A 26,732-nucleotide genomic window follows, 5' to 3' on the forward strand; every position below is an offset into this window, starting at 1 on the left:
CAACCTAAGTTCTTGCCCAGAGACCCACCCAATAGTATGTTGCAGTTCATCCTGACCCAGACTTGAACCCCAGCTTCTCATGTCTGAAGTCAGCACTGTTACCAACTGAGTTTTCAGTGGCTGCCTACTAAACGATTATATTTTAATGTTGGACATGATGGTGAGTATAATGTATATTTTTTTTAGGTGCTACTTGTTGTAAAAAAGTAAGAGGAAAAAATGTGGGCGCCATATTCTTTCTAGCTAATCAAGGCAAATCAAGTGTACATATGTGATGCTTTGTGCTAATTTAATTTGGCCTGTTCATTGGACTTTATGTTTTCACACATTTTATCACAGCAAATCTCTTAAAAAAATTAAGCAAAATGGTTGGCAATGTGCACATTTTTGACTGGCAATTCCATTTGAATGTGTTTGCAAGTAGGTTCCAACATATTTACAGGTACATTTGAGTATTTTCAAAAACATTCAAACATATTTTTATATAAAATCAAACTGTTAAAAATATAATCAAACATTCTTGTAAATACGTTTCGATACACATTTTTCCCCCCATGATGCTGCAGGGTATACTTGTGACATTGTGGCATTTTGGGAAGCAGAGGAATGTTTTTAGCATTCAGCTTATAAGTCCATTCAGATGTATTATAAGTACATTCAAGCATATTTGAAAATATTTTCCGAAGTATTCGATAAGTTATTCAGAGTTACGTTTGAATGTACGTTCAAAAGAAGTTTGACACGTTTCACAGTCAAAAATGTTTACTCCATGTTGGCAGCTCCACGTTGCAGGTTGTCATTATGTTTTGTAGCTGGATTTCAAATGCAATTTGTTGCTAAAAAAAGAAGACATTTAAACTCAGTGGCATTGAGTATCTTGGTAAACATGAGGTGACATCCACTGATAATAAAAGGCGCGCAAGGAGATTTAATACGGCCCGCAAGATGATTTTGTGTGGACGATTTCCATTAACATTAGCATCTAGCTTTGTCCTGCAACTGCTCAGAAAAGGTAGAATCCTTCGATCCCCCGAAGAGATTCACAATGGGTGCAGGGTGCCATCTGGGCCATTACCAGACATTCATTCAGCTTTCGTCCATATTGTATTACAAACAATAAGTCTTGTACTTCTGTTAAATTTACAGCTCAGTAGTTAGAACATAGCGCCAACGTCATTGACATTACATCATAACTTTGCACCACTTAATTTTGTTCAATTCTTTGCACTTCACTGCACTCTTTGCAAAGAAGTTGTACAATTACAGATTTTGATTTCTGCATTTTCCTTCCTCTAGATATTTTTGTTTCATTTTCTTGTTAACTGACTTTTGTGTTTTGTACAAAATATTTATTTTACTAACATATAGGAAAAAAAGATAGAAAATGTCAATGTATTCCATGCAACTGAAGAAAAATGTTTTATTGTGATACTAGGGAACCAAGAAGAGAGTAAATCTGCTTTATCTATTTTTTTACATTTAGTTTTCAACAATATATTCACAGTTGACCCCTGCTATTCTTCAGGAATTGGGACCAGGCTGGTGCGCATAGCAAAAATCTACATATGATTGTTTTCTGTGCAACTGAAGAAAAAATGTTTTATTGTGATACTAGGGGACCAAGAAGGGAGTAAATCTGCTTCATCTATTTTTTTACATTTAGTTTTCAACAATATATTCACAGTTGACCCCTGCTATTCTTCAGGAATTGGGACCAGGCTGGTGCGCATAGCAAAAATCTACATATGACTGACACTCAATTTTTAAACTATATAGGATAATTTTACCTGTCTGACCCGCTTCAGAATAGATTTTCCTCTATCCAGCCTTTGAGCTAAAATGAGTTTGACACCCGACTTGTATGGTGTGATAGTCATTTGAAGTAAACCAACTACGATGCCCATCGCGAGTCTCGATTAGTGTTGCAAAGCTTTGTTGAGCCATGACACATGAGAAAAATCTAATGGCCATACTGGTTAATTATATGTGACTTCTGTTGTTTAACGTGCCAAGCTCCAGGCAGAAAAATAACATGCACCTCCGTGAGACAGCAATTAAGCCACGTGTCCAATTTTGCTACATTTGTGGTGTGCTGTGATATTTTTTCCTGAATAAAATACATGCTTTGGCGCACTGCTGCTACCGATAATGGCAGCAGAGGCTCCCTGAAAACAGCAGGAAGTTTTAAACACCCCCGTGGCGGTGAATAATTGCTGGAGCTGAGATAGGGGATTCCTCCCTCCCGTGTACCGAATGATGGATGCTCTCGCAAACGTCCCCGACTGTTCTCCAGACTAGGAATGAAGATGATATGGGTGTAGTGCAACCATGGCAGGCTGCTGTTACTCAACTAATCGAAAGCTTGAATCAATTAAGAATGTGGCGGGCAAAACAAGGCCGCGGAACGTTTCCATCCAAAAGAAGCTCACCCCATTTATCACGCGACTCCCAAAGAAGTATATGATTGATTCATTGGAGTGATACACTTTTCTATTCCCTTATCATATTACTGAAGAATTTTTTTTTTGTGCAGAGGCCATTTCTTTCAAGGTAATGGCTCTGTCTGCAATACGGTACCACACTGCCCTCTAACGGTCATAACCGGTACTGGACGAGGCTCGTGGCTTTATTTCACTACAGAAGCTGTGCTGTGAGAATGCACCAGTCAATGCCTATTTAGGACGCAATCATTCAACTGCAGATCTTCATCCATGCGAACTTCCTGCCTTGATTCATTTGCTCAGTCTACTCTAAAGCATCAGTGCCACCACTTCGTCATGAACAGGCAGTGAATCATTACCCTCTCTCATTACGTCTTGAGGCTTGCCATCAATTACCTGCCCACGTAGCATTTATGATTGCCGGGTTTATTCAAGAAGTGCAATGTACACTAAGGATGGCACTGGAGCACCATTACACTTTGTAGTGGATGCCGGTTTGACTTGAATGTTCACCAACAGCATCAAAGTGTAAATAATCAAATCCCAGAGAGCATTAACTCATTATATCCTTGTGTATACAAATCACATTTATTTGGCTTTACCGGGATTACAGATTTATGAAAGAACATTGACAAAGAGACCTACAAATTAGTATTTTTAATGACGTATGTGTTTACGAACATAAAATAAGGTGGCTTTAAGAATAGTAATTATATGCAAATTAATCTTCCTCCGCCACTGTTATTCAAAGAAATCCCGTTGTGTTTCCTTATTATACTATGCAGGCCCATTACATGTATAAAAGGTCTCGGTGCAAGCGAATGCTGGCTCAGCTCTTGTATTGAGTAAAGAGGTAATTAAGTTAGCCAGCATGTGCAGCTTTATTTCTGTTTTGTCTTATTAGGCCATCTTTTTTCTTTACCATGCTTGTCCTCATTAGTATCAGCTGGAGCTCACGGCAGCTGACTTTGGGAAAGAGGTCGGAGCACCCTGGATTGGTCAGTACAAGACATTTAATGATAAACAACCTCCTCACATTTACATTATCGCCTACGGCCACTTCAGGGTCATCAATGACTGCATGATTGTAATCTAGACATACTAACCACAAACCAAACTGCCTGTGTTAATTAAGTGCAAGATATATGTTTTCCATTTAAATAATATTTTGAGAGTATTAACATGTTTTTATTACATTGTTCGAGCATGTAATTTGTATCCATGGTTGTGTTTTGTTGGGGGGTAAGGGCATTAGCAGACACAACTGCAAACTTCTAATACGATATCCTCACTATATTGCGGCTTTTGAAGCTATCATTTCATGGGATTTTACAGTTTACAGCAAAGTCCCAATTTAGAACTGAGTGCCGTCAGCGTAGTATCACAATGCAACGAACGCAACATGATTTAGTGGAAAATTACCAGCAAAAAGTGGATGCTCCTCAGTTTAGCGCAGGGCTGTCCAAACGTGGTCCTCAAAGGCCAGTATCCTGCATGTGTTCGGGTTTTTTCCCGACACACCTGATTCAAATGAGCTGATCATTTGAATCAGGTGTGTTGGGGAAGGAAACCTGGAAAACATGGACAGCGGCCCTCAAGGATCGGGTTTGGGCACTCCTGCTTTAATGTAATGCATTAACCAAGTTTTGCGATGTCATTAATTGTTTTGCCTGTGAGTTGTTAAAGTAGCGGTTTATAGATCTATTATTGTAAGATTGATGCTAATTTGTTGACCTATAAATGGTATTATGTATTATGTCGGCATCACGACTTTCATTAGCGGAAATTATATGGCTTGGTTTAACATTTTGGCGTTGAACTGTACATACATTCTGTTCTTTCTTTTATTCCTCAGTTTTTCAGTTGTAAAATAGTAAACCTCAACTTGGAGTCACATAGAACCAGAGCTGTGATGATTGATCAACAATTTATCAGTTATCAAATTAATGGATAAGTATTTTTGATAATTGTTTGAGATTTAGTAAAATTGTCCAAAAAAAGAGGAATTTCAGCCTCTCATCAAAATATAATTTCCTAGTTCTGCAGTCCCAAATGTAATAAAGCTCATTATCTTTGTGTTGAATGAAAACAAAAACATTTGATTTGAATTTGGGAATTTAGTTTTTACATTTTCTCCGTTTTTTTCTAATGTTATGGACCAAGCCAGTAACTAAATCTTAGTTGACTTATCTTGTTGCGCTGTTGATTTGAAATAATTTCATGTTTTGGAAAGAAGGGAAGGAAATAAACTTTTTTCTATACGATTCATTGAACAATTGACAATATTTTCAACCGATTAATCGATTATTAAAAAAAGAACAGTTTAAGTGCGAGTGACAACAGGAGCATAAGGACTACTCGGAAGCATTCAATTTACATGCGTTTCAATCAGATTAAATGCGCTTAAAGTGTAAAGTGGTGTAAAACTACAGACAAAATTACAGATAGTTGTTGCTTTCTGGCATCGCCGCCTAAAATTAGATTCATGACAATATTAATTAAATAAATATAGCATTATCTGATACACCTTCAACTTTTATTTATGATCACATTTCCTGCATTGGAACAGTAGCCTAAGCATCTCCAGGGACGTGCCTCAAAACAGAATGCACTACAAGCATGAAATGAACACAACAAGAGGCTACAAGGCTGCATGCACAGAACAAGTATATAGAGAGTCTCTTCTAGGTTGAGTGCTGTACAAACTCTCCAGTGAGCGCACATGAAAGGTTTGTTAATTCTCTTCAGGTAGCGCGCTCACACACGCATAGTTTGGTGTGTATCGCACAGTAACATTGAAAGAGTCCGTTCAAAAAGGCACAATCCAATCATCTGCAACAGTCACCAAGCACAAAACAGGCTGAGGTCACCTGTAATTAAAAACTACATCCCGGGTTCCCCATCCACCAAAGTGCATTGCGGACGGACGGCATGGCTGTAATTTGAGTTCCGAAGAACATCGAATGTCTGATGTGACAGCACGCAGCATGTGCGTGCGTGCGTGCGTGCGTGCATGGGTGGGTGTAAAGAAGTGTTTCCAGTGTTCCTTGGTCAGAAAAGCAGTCCTAAAGCATGTATTTAAGGAGACAATTGTTTATTTCAGACTAAAACAATATGCACCTGACATCCAGCACATCCCTCTGTTCATTTTCTTATGCATTGCTCCTCCCCATGTGTCACTGTTTGCTCACCTTCATTGTAGTTAGTAACAGATAACATACATTGACTTGGGAATACATCTTCATGGTTTGATTTCAAATCGTTCCAATTTGAAAACTAGTCGGGGTTTTATTGTTTGGTTTAGATGTGTGTGCAAAAAACACAGGATGCCTTAAAAGCAATCACTAAAACTTTGCAGCAGTCTTTTAAAAATGAGTCCGCAACTGCAATTTTCAAGTATCGTGTGCAATTGCTGAACGGCCCTGATGTCATCCTTTCTTCCATAGGAAGGTCAAAGCGCATTCCCGTTTCATTACCAAACATTTAGGTTGTGGATAGGATAAAAATTCACTAAGCTTCGATTGATAAAATCTGGTGTGGTGGCAGTACAACTTAAAAAGGAAACAAAATAAAAACAAAGGGTTCGTTCTCCCAGTGTATCACTAATTAGGTACACTGGTATTTGCCGTGTCCTGTGTGGTGGTGGATGCTTTGCTGAAATGAGTACAGAGAAGAAGAGACAACTGTACAAAATGATCTGTTACCTACTGAGTGATGATTATGTCCCCTCAGTGTCTGTGTCAGTGTTTAGCACTGGCTCACTGGCAGCTTCCTCCGCGGCCTCACTCTGTACAATGTCTACGTCCCGAGGAGGCGCAGCCGGCTCCTGCTCGGCTTGACTTTCGGCAAACGCGGACAGGGTGTGCTCGGGGGAGGCGTCCGGCGTGGGCTGGGCCGCCGTACTTTTGTCCATGTCAGCTCCATTAAGCCACTGGGCTTTTGGGGAGGGGGATTTCTCTGGTAAGACCGCCACCGTCTTCTCTTGCGGGCTTCGCTGCACCTCCAGAGAGTGTGTCATCTCTTCAGGGGGGCTGACAGCTTGCATGAAGCCTACAGAAGCACCCTGGCTCAGAGCGTCCGAGGATGTGGTCACCTGGGGACAGGCATGGTCCGAGGCTTCGAGTAGTGATTCGGCGGGTTCGGTGGTCTCCGGCTGCGGGGATGAGCGGACCTCGGCGAGAGAGCCGGGCAATGGGTTCTGAGCCTTGTTGCCAGGTTGGGTTGAGGGCAGCGTTTGGGATTGCGAGGTCTCGGGCGAAGGGCTGATGTTCTCACGCGATTCCGCCTCAGCTGTTTGGCGGGAATTTCTAGCCTCTTGCAATTGGACGGGAGCCGGCTGCTGATGCTGGGCTAACAGAGGCGCTTTGGCCTGAGTTTGAGAAAGCAAGGGAGATTGGAATCGTGACTGAACGGGGGTGTTCAACTTGAGTGGGGCAAGCAGCTTCCCTTGGTTCAGATTCAGACTGGGGTTGAGAGGTGGTGTGGGAAGAAGAGGCGTTGGTAGAGGCAGAACAGGCGTCCAGTTGCCGCGGTCCTGCTCTCTGCCTTTATCGCGGTCTTTGTCAGGCAGTCCCCTGGCCTCTTGCCCTCGTTCCCTGTCTCTATCCCTTTCCCGGCTGGGACGGTTTCCGTTCATTTCCCTGCGGAAGTCGAAATCTCTCTCATCTCTGTCTCTTTGCCTGTCCCACTGGGATCTTCGTTCATCCAGGTCACTTTCAAAAGAGGCTGCGCCGCCACCGCTGCGGTTCCACGGCGGTGGTCCACCGACATTTTTGGGAGCTGCGTTTCCGGGTCGGTTGTCAAAGCGATTCTGGAAGTTCTGCCCCGGGTTGGGACGATCCATGCCGTCCCGTTCATCGAAGTCCCCCCTCGACTGGCTCCAGTTATTGTTGGGGGTAAAGCCGGCGAGAGCCTGCAGACGTCCAAGCAGACTGCCTCTGGCCGGCTGAGTCCCTGGTGTTTGCAGCAACGGCGGCCTGCCTCCTCCCCCGCCGCCACCGACGGACACCCGTTGCTCCGGAGGAGGTGTTCTCAGCAGACCGGTACTCTGCTTTTCCGGCGGGGGAAAGCGGTAGTCCTGGTCTTTGCCCTCGTCAGCCCCCGAAGAAGAGTCTTCTTTCTTGGACACATTATCATTGGCCTGCTGAGGGGGCCTTTGAAAGGGGTCATGTTGAGGGAATGGGGGCCTGACGTGGCCTTGAGCCTGAAGGGGGCTATCAAGGAGGCCTCCCGCCTGCTGGCCAGGTCCCTGCTGCAGGAGGAGGGGGAAGCGAGCAGTGGCCCCGGGCTGAATGAGGTTAGGACGCACGTCAAGGGGCAGCATTCCAGGCATTCTTTGTCCCGCCATTCCAGGCTGGTGAAGAGAGTGGGCGAGAGGGGTTGGGGGGTGCATGCCGAGGAGGCCCATTCCACTACGGACTGCATTATGCATACCTGGGGAGGGTAAAACATACATGTCAATTGCATCTTCCACGCTTGTACAGTAGACTCATCAATCATATATGTTGATGTTACCCCACCTTGAAGAGTGATCTCGGGTGTCCCATCCAACGCTTTCACAGGTGGTGGCATTTTGTCACTTGATTGCTGACTGTGAACCCCAACCGCATTGAAGACATTGGCTCCAGGCATAGCGGAAGGCATGAAGCCACCAGGTACCGAGTTAGTTGTTGGGATCATAGAGCTGAATGGTGAATCCTTCACTGTTTCTTGGCTGCTTGCCACTGAGGGCTGCACGAGAGCTACAGAAGGGTCACAAACACGTCACTCTAAACGACTGCCGCATTCTCCCATAAGTCAAAGGTTACCACATAAATAACACTTACAAGCTGGTGCTGTGGCCATGGCTGCAGTCTGTGCTGTCTGCATAAAACCTATACAACACAATAGTATACAATAAGAATGGAATCTTAGGTACAGTATTTTCATGTTATGCTGCGAGGTTTCATTATTCATGCGCACACTCCTACATAAATGACTTTTAATGGCTCTTTATAGTACAAAGAGTAAACACTGTGTGCTTTCAGTGTTGTATAACTGTTATAATATGTGCTGTTCACACAGAGCTAAATAAAATAAATGCCTATATTGTAGGTCCCTCCCCAATATTTTGTTGCTCTTTATGTCGCAAATTAGCAGTTGTTCGATGGTTTATAATTACCATAAGCTGTGCCTATTTACACTGGCCCCATCTCTGGCATTTCTGCTCTTCAAACAGAAAAATTATATTTACCCGGAGGTGGTTGTGAGGCATTGAAGCCAGGTCTTAGGAATGGTGGGGGCGGCCCATAACCTGGTGGAGGAATGCTCATATTGACAGGGAAGTTAGGAGGCACCAAGCCTACTGGAGCAGGAACAGGAGGGGGAACTGGAAGCTGAAGAGGAGACAGGAGCAAGTACAATATAACTACTTTATTTGTAATGTCACCAAAACTATTACATTATGTTTTCATTTAGCGTTGTCTTTTTAAGAGCTCGTCTGGCTATTGTGACCAGTGCGGACCATGCAAACAAAGAAATGTGGACTGTGGAAGACTTACAGAATAACTGGAATGCTCCCCTAGATGGGGTCTAATATCAATGAGCACCAAAAAGAATAACAACTTGCTTGTTGACAGGCAGCATCTTTAATACCTGAACTGGCATCATTGTGACTGGCTGGTTGTAGTTTTTATTCTGGCTGTTTGATGCTGCGGTCACCTCAGCACTTGGCGGTTGGCTTATAATGTCCTTTGTTGCCTCCAAGGTCTTTGCTGTGTCCCAGTCTGAAGAAACACACAAAGCTTGAATTTTATGAAGCAAAATTTTATATATATATATATATATATATATATATATATATATATATATATATATATATATATATATATATATATATATATATATATATATAACACACCAAGTTGTTGTCAATTCAAAAATAAACTATACATGGGTGAGTACGAATACAGTTATCAGGGCAAAACAGGCTTATTTCAAGGTATGAAGGACTCACAAAGGGTGCTGATACTAGCCATTGATATTAATCATTCACTATTAGAAAGTCATGGCATGAAATTTTTCAAAATGAACTGCACCCATTCATTGCAAATCCCCATTAAAATGCGCATGATGTAAGTATATGTATATTACATGAATGGTCAGAGTGCATTATTACTGTGTTGCCACAGTTAGAGGCTCATTTTATTTTATATTAATTCATTGACCGATTTTTTTTCTGCCAAATGCTAAAATACTAAATGGAATTTCACCTTCATTGACAGTCTCTTGATCAATGATTCCGCCTTCGGCAAAGTCACCCAAGTCATCCACCTTAACTTTCTCCCAAGGTATGTAGGTGACTCCAAGGTCCACATCCCAAAACTGCTTATACTCTTGCCTTACTCCTTTGTTTAAGGCCCAAGCAATCTGCATTAAAAAGATGGCGGGAAGAGACCAAATTACCTTTCAAAGACACAATCTATAAAAGGCAGCAAGCCGGCCAAGGTTCTACTGCTAGAGGTCAATGTAGAATTAAATTACAAAAGAAACCATGGGGAAAATGACATTGCGTTCAATCAAATTACAGCATAGAAGCAGCAAAGTATACCTTGATGATCTTGGAGCCAATTTTGCAGGAACCTGTGCTGAGCTTCTGGCGTGCACGGTAGGCATCTTGCCTGTGGACCATACAGATGTAGGCACAGCCTCTTGGAGGGATCATCTAGAAAGGCCACAGAATAAAAAAAAAAGAAAGAAAGAAAAAGACATGACATGACTAGATTTCAACCCGTCTTCCTCAATTCAACAACTAGCATATTATATACACTTTTTATTGTAGTTGGAGAGTAACTCTTACATTTATTGACTCTATTTGGCCAAACTCTTCAAACAGGTTGGTGAGGTCTTGTTGTGAAGCCTTTTTGTCCACTTGGCCAACCCAAAGAGTTGTGCTGCACACTAGATAAAAGAACAAACAGTTAACAATTATTATTGACCCCAATTTAATCATGTAATGTGAAAACAAAACAAACAAAACAAAACAAAAACAAAAGAAAAACAAGAGTAAAGTGATTTACTGTAATTACCACTTAGAGTCTTGGATCGTATAGGAGGCAGTCCTTTCTTCTGTCGCTCCTTTTCCCGTTCTCGGGCACGTCTTTCACTTGAATATGAACGTGATGATGGCTTCCTTTTACGATCTCTCGAGCGTGATCGCGACCGCTTACGATGTTTACGCTTTCGAGAGCCAGAGCGGGACCTGGATCTTCTCCTTTTAGGAGACCTGTGGAGACAAAACAACATAGGCTAAAGTAATGATTTTAGGGTTTTTTGTTGTTGTTGTTTTTTTTTTTTTTTTGGGGGGGGGGGGGGGGGGGGGGGGGGGGGTTTGATTATACCCATGTAATAACATTACAAATAGTTCATCAATTTGAAATATGTCAATAAAACATTTGCTATGACTGTAAAGAAATAGTCTTGGACTGACCGAGAACGTGACCTGGAGTGTGTTCTGGAGCGGGTCGTAACTGTCTTTTTGTCTTCTGCTTCAAAGTTATCCTCTTCCATTCCATCTGGGCCCTCATCAAGATCCATGTCCTTTAAGAATTAAACACAGGTCATTTGACGTAAACACATTTTTTTCTCCCCCGAGAAATCATCCATAAAAAATCCTACATATACAAAATTTCCAAGCAGTCTTGTCGCATGGCCTTTTGTACCTGTTGCTGGTTGTCGATTGAGTCATCCATTTTACATTCTGGTTCAGGCAGCTGTGGCTCACTGCTAGCCTGAGCAGTTGCAACTGAGTTCTCTTGTCCAAAAAGAGTGTCCTGCCCATCGATGTTCATAGCCTGAAGAAATACATTATCAATGTATTCAACTATTACAAGTGGGTATGCTAACATTAACGTCCCAGGTCGAACCTAGGGTCAGAGGTTTAGGGGTGTCTAAGCAATGCCCAAAATAAGCTGGACATGCTCATGCTAGTCAATTACAACAGCACCCCCTATCAACGTGTGCATGTAACTACCTTATGCTGGTGCTCCAGCAGTTGCTTCTGAAACTGCTCCAGGTTTTGCTGCTGAAGCTGCTCAGCAAGCTGGTGGAACAATGAGTTGTTAATGGGTTCTGTCACCATCGGTCTGCAAAGTGATCAAGAAGTTGATTAGGCACATCCGAATGTAGTTAGGGAAATCCTTCTGTATGATCAAACATAATAAACTCACAGTTGAGAGGATGGCATTTCCTTCTTTGATTCTTCACCACGCTCAGACTCATTCCTAAAGTCAAACTGCCCCAAGAGTTTCTGGGGGGTAAAAAAAGAATTAGACTGGTCTCATTTAAAGTTCTATAAAGTAAGAAATAATGAACAGGTATACCACTGACTTTTCAATGAAACATACAGGTAATGTCTCATTTCCTATCACAAAAATTCTTGATAGATGGCAGAAATCTGTGATTTATATCATTTTTTTTACGAGAGCAACACACTTATACTGCATCTTTTTGGCCTATTGCTTTTGGAAAAAAGTGCTCATTTTTCAGTAGGTGTTTATTTTATCATTAAATAAAGGTTTTGATTGATTGAAGCAAGCAAGTGCCACACTTGCTTACGCACTTGCAGTGGTAGGGCAAAAATACGTCCCATTTTTTTTCTGCTAAAACATGTTAATAATGTGCTTTTAACAGTGCTTTAATATGCTTAACTACCCTTGTGTGGTATTTTGTCCAATCCCTTTGATCTTTAGAACTAAGGCATTTTACATGAAAGGGAAAGAATTAAAAGACACCAAGCTGCTGAAATTTCACCCAGAGGCTGGCATCATGTTTAACTCTGAAATGACACAAACACTGAGTTATCACACTTCCAGGTGTGTGCCATCCCTTAGCTAAAATATGGCAAGTACAATGTGTAAGAATGTGCCCCAGAAACAATCCTGCACAAAGAATGAACATGTTGAAACTATGCAGGACATTTTAGGCCCTAAAATTAAAATAATAATAATAATGGGGGCAAAGTCACAAGAGTACCTTGTTAAAAGAGGAGACCCTCTGTTCGAGGGGGTTGAGGCTGTTGGCAGTAGCAGCTGCAGTGAGTTGAGCGGTAAGAGCTTGCAACTGTACAACAAGCCCAGCATCCAAGGCCTGCAGCAGTGAAGGCTGAGGCTTTTGCTGCTGCATTTGTAGGCTCTGTACAAGTTGTTGAAGCTGGAGACAGAAACAAATACATATTTCAGAAACTCTGAAGAATAGGCACAACACATTTTCCAGCTATTCAGGGCTTGCTGCAAAAAATTTGTGATCAACGATTTGTATGCAGCCAACTTTAGAGCGTGTGCTAGTAAAAGTTTCATCCTGTTACATGGTGTGAAAACATGTTTTTATAAATACTACACAGATGTGACAATTTACGTGTTAGTGATGTGCACCATTAAAAAAAGACATGACAAAGAAGACAACAACACAGAGTGAGACACCGCCAACTTCAAAATAAAGACACTAAATAACACATTAGACATCAATGCATTAGCCTTAATACAGTAGGCTTTTATTTCTAAGTTGGCCTTTGCAGAAGAGGTAGCACAGCAGTTAGCTTGAATTGTCCACACTCCTTTTTTTATTACCATCACATCCCATAGCTGTACATTCAACATCTAACATCAGTGCACCGCCATAAACAAATCATATTCAATCACTTATTAAGCATGCTAAGAAACCACTCGACAATTACACAGTTGTTGTATGACACTGCACAATTCGTAGTGCACAGTGTGCTTTCATATGCATTGAGACGTTCCAGACTCAGAGAGGGAAAAAAAAAAGTTTTTGAGTGCAAATATCTTAACAAGGTAGGCTTCCTATCAATCTATAAAAACTGACCAGAAGAATAACTGTGCTTCTGTCCTCCATTCTTGTAGTTGGAATGTTAATTAAAGAAAATGAAAACCAAACCCGCCTTTGTTATGTGCAACTCATATTCAATTTACCATAAACAAAACTGGACCACTTTTACATTAGGCCTTGTTTTCCAGGCACTACAACACTAAAGAAGAAGAATAATCACAACCTTAGCATGCATTTTTATTTTATTTTCACCAATCATCTGAGCTTTAATGAGTTTTCAAATACCTCAGGCTGGGACACATTGCAATGGAGATCATAAATCACACAATAAGCGCTGGCTCCTCTGCATTGTACAAAATATAAAAGCATACTTTTTTTTGCCTCCAATGTCATGTTTTAAAGTTATATAAAATAAAAGACCTGTTTTGCCAGTCGCTACTTGTTGCAGAAAGTTGTTGCAGGGAAATATTTAGAAAATATCATCTATAGGCATGCGCCGATAATCAGATTAGGGATGTATTGTGATTGTAAAAGTCAGTTATTTAAAACCGTCCAATTCTGGCAAAACAAGTAAGTTCTTCTCCCTCCTGCATCGTCTGCCTTAACGTGCAAATGCACTGTGCAGCGGGACCCTCCTCTCATTGCGTATCTTATGTGAGACCGCTTTAGCTGCTGCAGTCAATCACATTACATCAACAGTCCACTTTCTGCGTCGCCAGCTAACTACCGGGAGTAACGTGGTTAACGTGTTATCATATGCTACTTCCGCATAGCATTTTATGTGATATCACTCAAAGTTGGTGTGTATGTGCATGCTAGTCACAATACAAAGATTCCACACTGTACACATAATAGGTACATAAAGCAGTTGGAGTGATGGTAGTATATTTCAAATCAAAAACGCGTTGGGATTATTGTGCTGTATATTTATTCTTTGATATTTTAGTTTATATTGGTTGTTTCCAATTAGAAAGAATTAATTTATATGTGTGTTATGGAGCAAAACCCTGTCAATCTTTGTGTCATATGAAACTATGGTATGCAAATTGGAACGCCTATAAATGAGCAAATATGGTCATGTACTTCACTGAAAAGTGGTGTGACTAAAGCCTGTGCGGTGGGTCCAACTGAAAAAGTTCAAAGCATCAGTACAGCCAGTGCAAAAGTTAGTGTAGAACCCACCTGTACTTCAACAATAGTCATAATGCTTTATCAATGCTTCATTGTTAAGAATAGGAAGAGTAGAGACCATCAAATATTTTAAAGTGCAACGTAGTATTTCTTCTAACCTGCTGCCCCTGAGGTGTTTGTAAGATTTGCGCCACAGCTGCCACAGTATCCGTGCTGGTAATCTGGGAAGCCCAGTCCGGAAGACCCTGGACGATGTTGGCAGGAGTGGCTGGGGTGGCTGGAGTGCCTTGATGGAAAAAAGGACAAATGGATCGAAAAAATGCATTGCACATAATTGAGCAGATGACCTCCACGTAAGAGACTTTCAAACCATGCTTGTTGTCTGACTGACCTGGTGTAGTGCTATTGACAGGAGCAGTACTGCTAGACATGATGGGAGTAACGCTTGGAGGAGGAATCCCTGCAGCCATGTCCAACAACGGCTGGATAATATCACTCTTGAAGACAGCATTCTTTTGCCACAGGTTAAGGACCCGCACTATCTTACTCTGGAAACATATGATGGCAAGATCAAACTATAAATGATAACACATTGTATTGGGCATTAAAAGCAAAGAACTAAAGGAAAACATTCAAACCTTGTCATCTGAGGGACAACGGTAGAGGTGCTGGAATGTCGAGATGATATTTTTGCTGAAGCGTGGGGCAAAGACGTCCTTCTCTGTGCCAAATTGGTGCCGTGACTGCCTCACAATTGAATCGATAACGTACAACCCTGGAACCTTGTATTCTGGTTTGCACTAATAAAAGGGTAAAAATGTACAACAGTTAACGTTTTAGAATGGCAAATTGATTTTAAAATCTAATGTTTTGTTACAAATATCTTGAGTTGTAAATAAAAGGTCCTGTTCTCATGTATGCTTCGGTGACAAATGTTTTCAGTACACAGCAACAGTAATTAGTCACAGAATTCAAAAACTGTACTCAAATTAGGGTTACTATTTTGAGCAGAAACTATTCTAACACCTGTATGTTTTTCAATTTAGCAAATTATTCTACTGTTTACTCATTTTTCAGTCTCTTACATGTAAGTACTACACACCTTTTGTATGAACTTCTCCACACTCTGGACAACATGTTTGTAGAACTGAAAAGAGAGGAAACATTTGTTAGCAGGAGTCTTAAACCAGCTTCAATAGCATTTTTCTTGCTCCACACATTTTGGCTGCCACTGCCAGTTCAAATATTCAGAACTAAACAATATTCACATATTAATATGTTAAGATGTTTGGTTATTGATCAACATACTGGTAAGACACCCCTAAAATACTTGGAGGGCATGATTAATGCCCCAGGAAAGACATCCATATATTACTGAAGTCAGAAAACTGGTTTTTGTGTATGCTCAGTGACAAATGTTTTGCTGCACAGTTTTTTTTTTTTTTTAAGTCAAGTTTATCTGAATAACCTAACCATACACATTTTGGGTGATTAGCATAGAGGTTTTAACTAATTGGGGGAAAGTGTGATCATGATATAATATGGTTAGTGGATCATTTGATGGTTTGTTATCAGCAGGCCAAACTGACTGTCGTAGGAAAATATACTAAGGCTTCACAATATCCATATCATGTAAAGCTAAGAAATAGGGAAAAGACTGGCATTGTATCATTTTGTATGTTGTATGCAAACAAATAACTTTGAATTTTTCTTTTGTGTTTTCAATTGAAAATGGAAACAACAAATGCATGATGATTATCCTGCCTTGAGTGTATTGTCCCAAAAAATATCGGCTGAAAAATTAGTTCCTCAAGCGCACATAAGGTGGAATACAACATCAACAGTACGAGTCAGACTGAATGGACACCCCGTTGACAATGGCCATCTAAGGTGGCCTTTTCTTGGCATAATTGTCTTGCATTTAAATATAGTTTTATAAGTTTCCGAAGTAGTTTCAGGCAACCATTGCAAGCATACTGTTTTTTTTCTTTTAAAATTCTACCATTCCTCATTTGTCTTGTTTGTATTTTCTTGAATGCAAGGGTAAGGAACACTTCTGACGCCCGTAATGAGACTGTGAGTCTAATAGAACATAAAGGTGAGATTGTACAGAAGTGTAAGTGTGGGCACAACTCAGTTTTCATAGACTGTTTGTAAGTCCAGGTTGTTTAGATTTGTTTCGTTATAAAAGTTAAATGAAATGATGCAAGCTTTTTTCTGTCCAACTTTGAAATGTGCATGTCACCTTTGAATGCACCTTGTGTCTTGTGCCAAATGCAAGTGACATCAAAATGTCTTCGCTTACTCTTATACAGGGCCCTCCATAATTTTGGGCACCTGATTAAGAGGTGTCAAAAGCCTTCGTTAAAATATATTAATTGTTTTATTGCAGAACCACATTTTCATACAGAAATAAAAAAAAAAAAACTAATCAAGGGTTGGATTTTCTTCTTTTTTCCCTTTATTTTTTTTAGTTCTATATTATTCTACAAAGAACTTATGAGAAGCTAAGCAACACATTTTAACCAGGTGTGCCAATAATTGTGGAGGGCAGAGTCCAACCATAATTAGAGATTGAATTCCTTAGTACAAATAAGATGACAGCACATTTAATTTTTATTAAAACTTTTGCAGGTCATACTGGCAATCCTGACACTTATCAATGATGGTGCAACCGAAATTGAAGGTAACACTGTGGCCTCTGCATTTTTAATGGAAACGCAGCTATAGTATGCATAATTGTACAGTAGACACAATACATCACAGCACAAAAAATCTGATCAAAATTCACTTCTCAGGCATCAAACTTTTTTTATTTTAAAGAAATCACAAGTATTACTAAGACAAAGCACAGTGCTAAAGAAAACAGAAATACTTATTACCTACATTTGTTAATATTTAACTGTTATTTATGTAGAAAGTTTCCATTTACTTACATTATATATAATATCAAAATATGGAGGTAATTTGCAATAATTGTATATATTAATAATAACAACAATATTAACAACAAATGTTCTAAAATGATAAGTAGCCATTTTTCTACAGTATAAAACCAGTATAAAACCAGTTTAATTTCTAAACAAAATACAAAGTATTTGCTACAATAATAAAATATTTACCATGCTAAATTAAAATAAATATGTAAATAAAATTAAAACAAACCTTCAGTGAGCAAAACGGGCTTTGCTCATCAATAATCATGCATGAATTTTTTCTGACTGAACACATCAAATTTAAGCTGAAATGCAGGCACTTACAATAACATAACTGAATCTACTGCACAACAATATTTTTAAAAATGATTGATTTGAAATAAGCTACCACAAGTATAATTCCAATCAATCATTCAACGACGATGTGTATCAATTAGCTTGAGTCACACTCAAGTAGGCTAGATGGCTTGCGTCCTACTGTACCTCAAGTGATAGCATATAAAACACTACGTGAAAGTAAAATGTGATAACATGTTAGCCACGTTACCCGCGGTTGTTAGCCACAGCAGCAAGATTATACTGATATCAAAGCCCACAAAGCAGGAAATGGACAATGTGATTGGCTGCTGCAGCAGAGGGCGATTTTAAATAACCGTGACTTTTAAAACCGCGGTATATTGTCAATCTGGTTATCGGCGCATGCCTACAGGTGACCTTGATTTCAGCATATGTAATCCGATTTCTGTGTAAACACTTGCTGCTCAGTGACTGTCATTGTTTGCAAAGCACCCAAATTATGATTATCATGCCAGGCAATAGAAAGAAGGCGAAGAGAAGGCGTTTGTAAAATATGCCCATATTTGGACTTCCACAATAAAGCAGTCCCACTGCCGCAAGCAACATCTTCTCTGTCTGCTCAACAGTGAGTGTGAACATATGTCATCAAGTGTCGATGTACGTATATTTCAAAACACTGTGAAGCAAGAGAGAATGTGTGGTCTCTTGTTAAGAGATTCAAGAATGTGGAAAAGTGTTACCCCGTTATCATAAACAGAGAGGTGGCTCAGTGTTGCCAATGACAGCGGCGAGCCCCTCAACAGTTTGCAAAAATAACATCACTACCCTCACAACTGTTCCCATTCAGCGTGATAGGTGCCTTAGTAATCAATGAAATAATCAATAGTCCAAAATGGTTTGTTTGTGAGACCTGGGAGCAAGCCAGACAGCATGTGTTAAGTCAGGCAGGGCAATCCATCAAATTGAGTCAATCGTCATTTTGAAGATCTAATATTTGATTTATTCATTTTAAATGGTGAAATCAATGTTTTGTGGCAGGATGCAGAGTGGTTAAAAAAAAACAGTTTACAATGTTTACTAACTACTTAATTAATAAATGAGGCAAGTTATGCACAGCGTATGAACAGCTATTTTTGCACAAGCTATGAATAAATTAAGTTGAATTGATTAAAAAGTAGGACACATTACTGTTTTCTGGATATTTTCCACAGATTTTTTTTTTTTTTTTTGAGTAAAACACTATTCTGGGGTATATTCAACAAATAGACTGTAACCTCTGTGTGTTAGCTAGGGCTACCTTACACATACACACACAAGATTGTCCACAAATCAGAAATGGAATCAGGCATCAGCCCAATTAAAAACAAAAATCAGTTACTGTGATAATCAATTAGTTGTTGTTAAATGGATAAAATATCGGACCTCAACTAACCACAACAGCAAACAAAAAACAAAAACTAAAACGTGAAACATATCAAATGAAAATAATAGCAAAAACAACCAAATTAAACACTAAAACTAATTTATAAAATGAATGAACCTAACACAGGAGGTCAGTATGTCTGTGAGTCTACTACAAAGGCTACATTTAAGTGAAGACGATCTTATTAGAGGATGAAAAAGTAGTTTCATCTTCAATATTTATTCTTTTTTTTTCTATGAAAAAATTTGTGCATACAGAACACAGAGAAGCCAGCATGTATGGAATACATCTGTGCATTTCTGCAAAGGTGGCAAGGTGGTCCTATGAAGCAACTCTACATCGTCTGGGCTACAGTCTATGTGCTATGTCAAAGATTGCTCATCAAAAAAAAAAAAAAGGCGATGGTAATATTGTTTTTGTTTGGACAAAGACAAAGTCACTTTAGACTATAAAGCAAACCACGACGACAAAGGCAATCAGGATTTTGGGTTTGATCTGTGAGTTTGAATAAAATAGAGATAGAGAGCTGTTTAAATGACTTTTACATGTATTCTAGGAGAATAGGGACTAGCTTGGCCCACGAATTGCAAGATCCACCAATAATCAACAAACAAAAAACTGCTACTCAGACATTTGCTTTGTTGTAAAGGTGGATAGTGACTAAGGTTTCAGTGGAGTTTTGCGTTTTGGCCGTGTATAATGAAAAATTGTGTATTGAACTTTTTCATTATGAACGGCGGCCAATACTCTTTAACAAAAGGCACTTCCGGTCAAATATTTTGGTGTTCTTAACCATCACTGTCCATGCAAAATGGGTCCTCAAAGCTGTTTTTTTTTTTCATTTGGTTTTGTGATTCATTTTTTGTTGCTCACTTTTGCGATTTATCTTTGTGTGTGTGTTTTTTTTTTTTGCTGTTGATTTTAGTTTTGTGCCTTTAATTATTTTTGTTCATTTGCTCTGCTAATTCACAATAGCTTTGTTTAGTCATTTGCCTTATGTGTGTGTGGTTTTTTTTTTGCTGTTATGTTTACAGAGCTGCCGATCAATAGTTAATAACTTCCATAAAATATTGGTGTCCTTTTTTGCATACCTTTTACATTATGTCAATAACATCACAGAAGCACAGATAAAGCAAGTAACCCATATAATAGAATAGGATAAAAACAATTATGCAAAATGTTAAACAGCACCATAAACCATAAACCATAACTATAATCCTTAATAATTTATGGCTTCAGGGTTGTTTGAAGAGCCAGCCCTAAACAACTGTGATGCCATTTTCTGTCAACGGCAAGCGGCAAAATGGCCACCCACACAATGTACTTTATACTTAACTAGGCTTTACATCAAGACCAAGATTGGTTGATATTTTGCATTTCAAGCAAAATTGGTAATTGTCATTAATCAGCTCCGTCAAATAATTTCAGCCACAATCACTGTGGACTTGTTCTATGCTACCACAGTGTATTTTGTGAGCCTAAAATCTCATCTATTACCCGTGCCGCGTACCTCAGGACTGGAAAGGCTTAATGCGAGCATGGCAGAAGTTCGGTTTCTGCGCCTTCGATCAATCCCATAGCATCCATGCGGTTTTGTGATAGGACTGCTAAAACGTCACAAAACCATTTGTTGCATGACCAAAAAAAAGCTATTTCTCATGTTACTTTTTACATTTTCTATTCTATTTCAACTACTAACAGTGAATGTTGCTGTGTTAATGTAAAAAGAGTTCAGCACTCGGCAGATCCCTGCAACTTCTGGCCACACACATTCAGCCAATAACAGGCAGTAGTAGTGTTATTTGAACTAACAAGTAACTGTTTGACGAACGCACAAAACTTTTACCAAACAAAGATATGGGTTTTACTGCTGTCATACCAAAGAAGAATTGAGGTATTCTCACGTCGCAACCTGTGCCTGAACATGAAAAGCAATGATGTATGCCTGGTCAACAATTCATATGAGTACGACTAAACTGTGTTGAGTTTATGAAGTTAAAACTTGCAAATGCAAGATATTTTGAATACAACTCTCGTTTTCAATACTATGACCTCGCGAGACACAACTTCAAGTTGTCGCATGAATCCCTCCTTTAAATTTGTGGATCTGGTCCTCTGCATTCATGAATCAGATCTTTCGAATTTGAATTGAATATGCAAACTGACAGGACGTCACGCCAAGCTACCAGCAAAGTCAATCGATCTTCAAGTCAGCCGCGCCGCCATTACTTTTTGACAGCGATCTTACTCGACATAAATGTCTAATTTATGTGTAAATCATTCGTTGAAATTGCACTGACAGGTAGCGAGCAAACCTGTGACTCCTAATCCATACATTTTTTGAACATCAATAATAAAAATGATAAATTGGTCGATCACGTTTAAGAGATTAACTACAACATAAGACCCACAATTAAAAAGCAATAAATAATATAAAAATCTTCATTTGTAGTTAATTAATCATTATTTTGTCATAGGATTCCACTTTAGCGTTTGCGTCTGCGTCAAGACCAATTCAAAGGGGAGGCTTTTTCCAAATCAACTACAGTGCTTGTTTCTGCCAGCAGATGTCAATAGCTGTTAGAGAAGGTTCCCAAAATGCCATTTTCCAAAAAATTGGCCCTAAATGTCCACAAATAGCCCAATAAAGCTTAATTTGAGCATCACTAAAAATGTGCATACATCATCCTTCAGATTGAAGCCTGATGACCAATTGAAAGCTTGTTTGGCGTTCAGTTCGCGTTCAATTCGGCCATTTTTTTCTGCTTTACACATGCGTGACGCAAATGACTCGCAGATCGACTGACTTTGCCTGTTGGTTTGCCGTGACGTTATCTCAATTTGCATAATAAACTCAAATCGAAAGAATCAGATCCACGAATCCAAAGGAGAGATTCATGCAAAGACATGGTAGTAAGGTAAGTTGTCAATTCATAAACTTGACACAATTTAGTCGTACACATAAAAACCAATTCCAAACTCAAAACAATTCCGATTTTTACTCATAATAATTGTTAAACACGCAGACGTTTTCTTTTGTTACACCGATCTTGCTCCAAAATTTGCATGGTTAAAGGTGAATCTGTCAGGAGCCAAATGACATTGAACAAGAAACATGCTTACTATATCAGACACATTGCATAACATGAGGTAGGGAACAAACAATGGAGCAAAGATCTTGGCAAAGTGGTAACTACTTTTTTATACATATTATAAAAAAATAGCACAAGCCAACATTTGCGAGCCCCTGATCACCTGAACGACATGACAGATGATGTTCATTTTTTATTATGTTTTATTTTATTACAATGACAGAGAAGATATGTTATAAAGAAAAGATTTACATGTTGTAATTTACATGTTTATATTTAACATATAAATTGAATGGGGGTTGAATGTTTTTTCCAGTACATTTTGTTGGCTGTTGATTATAGGTGGGTCTTTGCCATTTGTGGGCCAAGCTGGTCCCTTCTTTCCTAGGATAAATATAAAAGTAATTTAAAAAGCTCTCTGTCTTAATTTAATTTTAATCACATTGATTATCTTTTTGGATTTTATTCAAATTCACAGACCAAACCAAAATCCTAATTGTGTGAAGGAGGAGCTTCAATCCTGGTCCTCGAGGGCCGGTGTCCTGAATGTTATATGTATGTCTCCCTGCTACAAAAAACCTGATTTAAACGATGTAAAGCAGTTTCTTCAGACCTTTTTTAATTCTCTGCTGTTAAAACCAGTTGTATTGGAGCTGGAAGACATACATAACATCCATGAAACCAACCCAAGAACCAAGCCCCCTACCTGGTAAGCCTATTTTAAACGTCATAGGCCTCTCCTTTCGGCTGGCTTAGATATTTTGCTGAGATGATGCACCAAAGAGCTACTACTAAAATGATAATTGAATTTAGCCTTGCAACGAGCATACATTAATTTGCATTCCTCAAACAAGCATCCAGAAAGTAAAACTAGAAGTAAAATAAGCTATTGTCTATGTCGCCCACAAGTGACTGTCAAGTTTGATCGCACACATAAGCAGAGGTTATAAACTACTTCAAGAAGCAAATGGAACTGTTAACTGAGTTAATATATTCAAATGCCTTAAATATTTTTTTTAAACATCTACAAAGTTAATGCTTTATAGAGGCCCTATCATGTAAAGTCAACATTTAGGAACTTTTAAACCCTGCCACAATGTTGGATTTTTCAAACCGAACGAACACAGTTATTTTCCTTCAATTATGCATTTCTAAGCAATCCTTTCTTATTCTGCGCTCTCACTGCGACCCCGCCCACGCAGGTTAAAATCTTGACAAAACCTTATGACAACAGAAGAAATTTGCGCCTCCCCTAATTAACCCCTGTACTGCCCATATATGAGTATAAACATGCCGAACTTATCTATGTCTTTTAGTTTTGTTTTGGTTCAGGAGTCTGTGATGGCCAAGTAAACAACAATGTTATATTTATTATGTAGAATTATTATTTATTAGTAAAAACTTTTTACTGTAGAAAATGTCAAAGTGGAGAAAAGTGTGTGTTTTGGAGCACAGAGACGGACATTCCATTGCAGCCACCCCTGGGCAGAATTTTTGTTATTAATACTGGGTTCCCACAGGGGCCAATTTGATAGGAGGAACGTGTTAGGGAGTGCGATCTATAAACACTGTTTTGCATTTTAATGCCTGTTTTTGGTTTCTTCATTCACTCCGCGACTCGTGAGGATAAACAGTGATGGATGTTCGTGGCCGGCGGCATTGAATGATATCATAAAGGGGTGCAGGAGCCGCATGATGTGAAGCACTGCCTGCCAACGAGACGTTTTACTTCCTGGTTAGAAACGTCTGTACCATAAATCTCTTATTTAATAAGACATTAAATATCCAATGTTCCCTAGTTCTTTCATTTTCTGTTGTTTTTTGTTTGTTGTTTTGCACTTCTGGTCCATTGTGCACCCCACCAATCAATTAGAGTGGTTGATTGGCGATTCATAAAGGCTATTTGAAATCGGTTTCCTCCCCCTCATTCACTGACACATGGAACAATCTGCTTAAAGTATGCATTTTGGCAGAAGAGATCTCACGCATCACCGGATAACATGTGGAATTATAACGTACTGGGACATATTCCTAGACTCTTAACAAGATCGGTCTGTGGTCTGTCAGTACAGTTTGTAAACCAGTGTGTCCATTGCGCGGTCTAACAGGGGCCTACCGAGTTATTGTTAGTCGATGAGATAACATCACACTAATACACAGCGTTTACATCGAATGCTGGTCACACTGGGAAGTAAAGATGATCAAAAGGCAGATTGTTGTCACAACCTTGCTTCTGGGAGGAACTTCAAAATAAAAACGTTCCAAGGCCGTTCGTTTCATGCATGAATTTATATCTCACATTTTATTTTGAATCATTGTCTGGCTTATTCAGAATGTTTGAAAAGATTTAGCACTCCTTTTAACATTTTAAAAGAAAAATGTTTGCATTGTTACTGGAAAATAATACACTCGACTTAAGCTGTAGATTAGTGTTTTTTGTATACTTTTAATGATAAAGGTGCTTAGTGGTACCTGATTAAGATGGCTAGTGACTTCGCATGATGCTGGCAGAATTTTTGGCACCACCAAAATTATTGATTACTTTTGTTCTGTTTTTGAAAAAAATCTGTGTGACTTTTGACAAAATCGAGCTAATAAGTATTTATTTTGTTAATTCATGAATTATGATTGAAAATTTAATTCTAAATTAATTAAATTCAATTAATAATTATCTTAACTTTATATTAAGTCAACATTCAATAACTTTCAGTCATTGTCATTCTCAAATTATTCAACTTTAAAATGTATGGGCAAAGGTCATTCATTCTAGAATAATCACGATGAAAGATTTTTGAGAGTAATTTATTGAAAATATGATAAATAATTATGTTATCTATGCCCCATCTCTGCCAATCTTTAAAGCCCCTATCCCACTATGGGGTGAATGTTAGTGACTGTTTGGGAAGGTAGTGGCTGTTTTGATCTTGTCAGGGTTTGTCCAAGGTTGCAAACGTTTGCCAAACTTTCGCCAGATGTTCACCTGTACTGCTCAGATCTAGTGAATGTTTGGTGAATGTTTCCATCCTTGGTTGAACCCTGACAAGATAAAAGACTCGCTACCTTTGTCGGTGAATGTAGTGGCTCTCTTGATCTTGTCAGGGTTCATTCAATGTCACTAATGTTGACCTGTACTGCACTTATCGCAAAGGTTAGATCAAGTTTCCTTGTGACAAGAGCAGTACAGGCAAATGTCAGGTGACTGTCAAGTAACCTTGGGGCGAATGTTTGCGACCCTGACAAGCTCAAAAGAGCCACTGCCTTTGCAAACACTCACCAACGTTCGCCTCAACGGGGAAGGGGCTTTAACAGGTAATACACTGCCAATAAAGTTTCCAGCTGGTTAAGTCCCAAGTAACATTATTTGGGAACAGTACTGCCGCCACAACAAGCAGATGAAAGCCACTTTTTCTGCATTCTGCCCAAAACAAAACAAAACAACAGCATTTTTCCAAACGCTGATTTCATAAGATAATAAATGTGTGTATCTCTTCTGCAGCAGTATTAAGGATTATTTGCTTATGGTTTCTATGTCTAATCAACCACCTGTTTCCAAGGGATGGGTTGTCAGTTTGTCAAATGCATTTGGCCACACAGTTCCCATGGTTGGTTTGGCATTCATTCAGTTGGCAACACAAACATTTTTTACAAGTCATTTCAAGTACGTGTGGTGCAGGGGATGTAGGGATGTCTTTGGGTGGGCTAATCCTGATAAGTTTTTAGATTTGTAAAATTGGACCTTCACTGGAATCACATATTTTGCCATTTGTAGTAATAGTAATAATTTAGCCATGCAGACGGTTTCTTAGTGAGGTGCGTCCATAACCTTGAGGAGTGATCATCTAATTTTCCACATATAATTTCTTGGTTCGCCCTAAGGATCGAACAAAAAACATTTTGAATTAGAAAATCAATTTTGATTTACAAGACGCGAATGCATTGAATTTAACCAAATTGAATTGTTCAATTTTAAAACATATTAAGATGTTACTGAATTATCTTTTGGTGGAGGGATGCATGTTGAAGAAAAGGGCAACTTAAGAGTACATAAAAGTTGATTCTTACAAATGTAAAATCACAATAAGAAAATTAATATAGAATGATGTTTTTTCAGGGTCCATACAATACCAATTAAGGTAGTCATGGTGGCCAATAACCAATAGTTGAATGCAATATTCATTTTCAGGAAAAAAATATAGCATTGAACCTTTAAAAAATGCAAATACTAGCACTTGACTGTTGAAATATCTCAACCCAAATTATTTTATGGCAAAATCATGCGGATTTCAAATCAGTAGGTCTTAAAAAGTTAAATGAGAATTTAGCTAACATAGCACCCATTAGTTTTCTAAATAAAGTCAATATTTTTCTAAATCTTCATAATAATTCAAATAGTTCATCTTTCACCCAGTTGCTTTGTTATAATCGCAAAAAAACAAAAACAAAAACAAAACAAAAGGTGCAGAGTTCTCAGAATCAGCAGCATCACTTATAAAGCGAACAATACATTTCATGAGTTTTCTTAAGTTAACAGTTTTGGAATGATCTTTTATCAGCCCTCAGACTTTTAACAACTCATTCACTGCCAGCC

General features: G+C 39.0%; 1 protein-coding gene across 2 annotated transcripts in view; it reads right to left on the reverse strand.

Annotated features, from left to right (window-relative positions):
• Nucleotides 1-5,518: 5,518 nt before the first annotated feature.
• Nucleotides 5,519-26,732, reverse strand: part of scaf8 (SR-related CTD-associated factor 8) — a 31,685-nt gene continuing 10,471 nt past the window's right edge. For both annotated transcript variants that reach the window (XM_088432607.1, XM_088432608.1), the window contains exons 3-20: nucleotides 15,499-15,543; nucleotides 15,035-15,196; nucleotides 14,788-14,944; nucleotides 14,555-14,682; nucleotides 12,453-12,629; nucleotides 11,648-11,727; nucleotides 11,452-11,563; nucleotides 11,141-11,272; nucleotides 10,909-11,018; nucleotides 10,508-10,704; nucleotides 10,279-10,379; nucleotides 10,030-10,143; nucleotides 9,692-9,848; nucleotides 9,075-9,205; nucleotides 8,674-8,815; nucleotides 8,267-8,314; nucleotides 7,961-8,182; nucleotides 5,519-7,874 (exon numbers count right to left, since the gene is read on the reverse strand). In XM_088432607.1, the coding sequence (XP_088288733.1) occupies nucleotides 6,160-7,874; nucleotides 7,961-8,182; nucleotides 8,267-8,314; nucleotides 8,674-8,815; nucleotides 9,075-9,205; nucleotides 9,692-9,848; nucleotides 10,030-10,143; nucleotides 10,279-10,379; nucleotides 10,508-10,704; nucleotides 10,909-11,018; nucleotides 11,141-11,272; nucleotides 11,452-11,563; nucleotides 11,648-11,727; nucleotides 12,453-12,629; nucleotides 14,555-14,682; nucleotides 14,788-14,944; nucleotides 15,035-15,196; nucleotides 15,499-15,543 (3,930 nt within the window). In that variant the 3' untranslated portion in view covers nucleotides 5,519-6,159. The remainder of the gene's footprint in view (nucleotides 7,875-7,960; nucleotides 8,183-8,266; nucleotides 8,315-8,673; nucleotides 8,816-9,074; nucleotides 9,206-9,691; nucleotides 9,849-10,029; nucleotides 10,144-10,278; nucleotides 10,380-10,507; nucleotides 10,705-10,908; nucleotides 11,019-11,140; nucleotides 11,273-11,451; nucleotides 11,564-11,647; nucleotides 11,728-12,452; nucleotides 12,630-14,554; nucleotides 14,683-14,787; nucleotides 14,945-15,034; nucleotides 15,197-15,498; nucleotides 15,544-26,732) is intronic.

This window comes from Hippichthys cyanospilos, chromosome 14, assembly GCF_059441005.1.
Source record: "Hippichthys cyanospilos isolate Australia breed blue-spotted pipefish chromosome 14, RoL_Hcya_1.0, whole genome shotgun sequence".
NCBI classification, from domain to species: domain Eukaryota; kingdom Metazoa; phylum Chordata; class Actinopteri; order Syngnathiformes; family Syngnathidae; genus Hippichthys; species Hippichthys cyanospilos.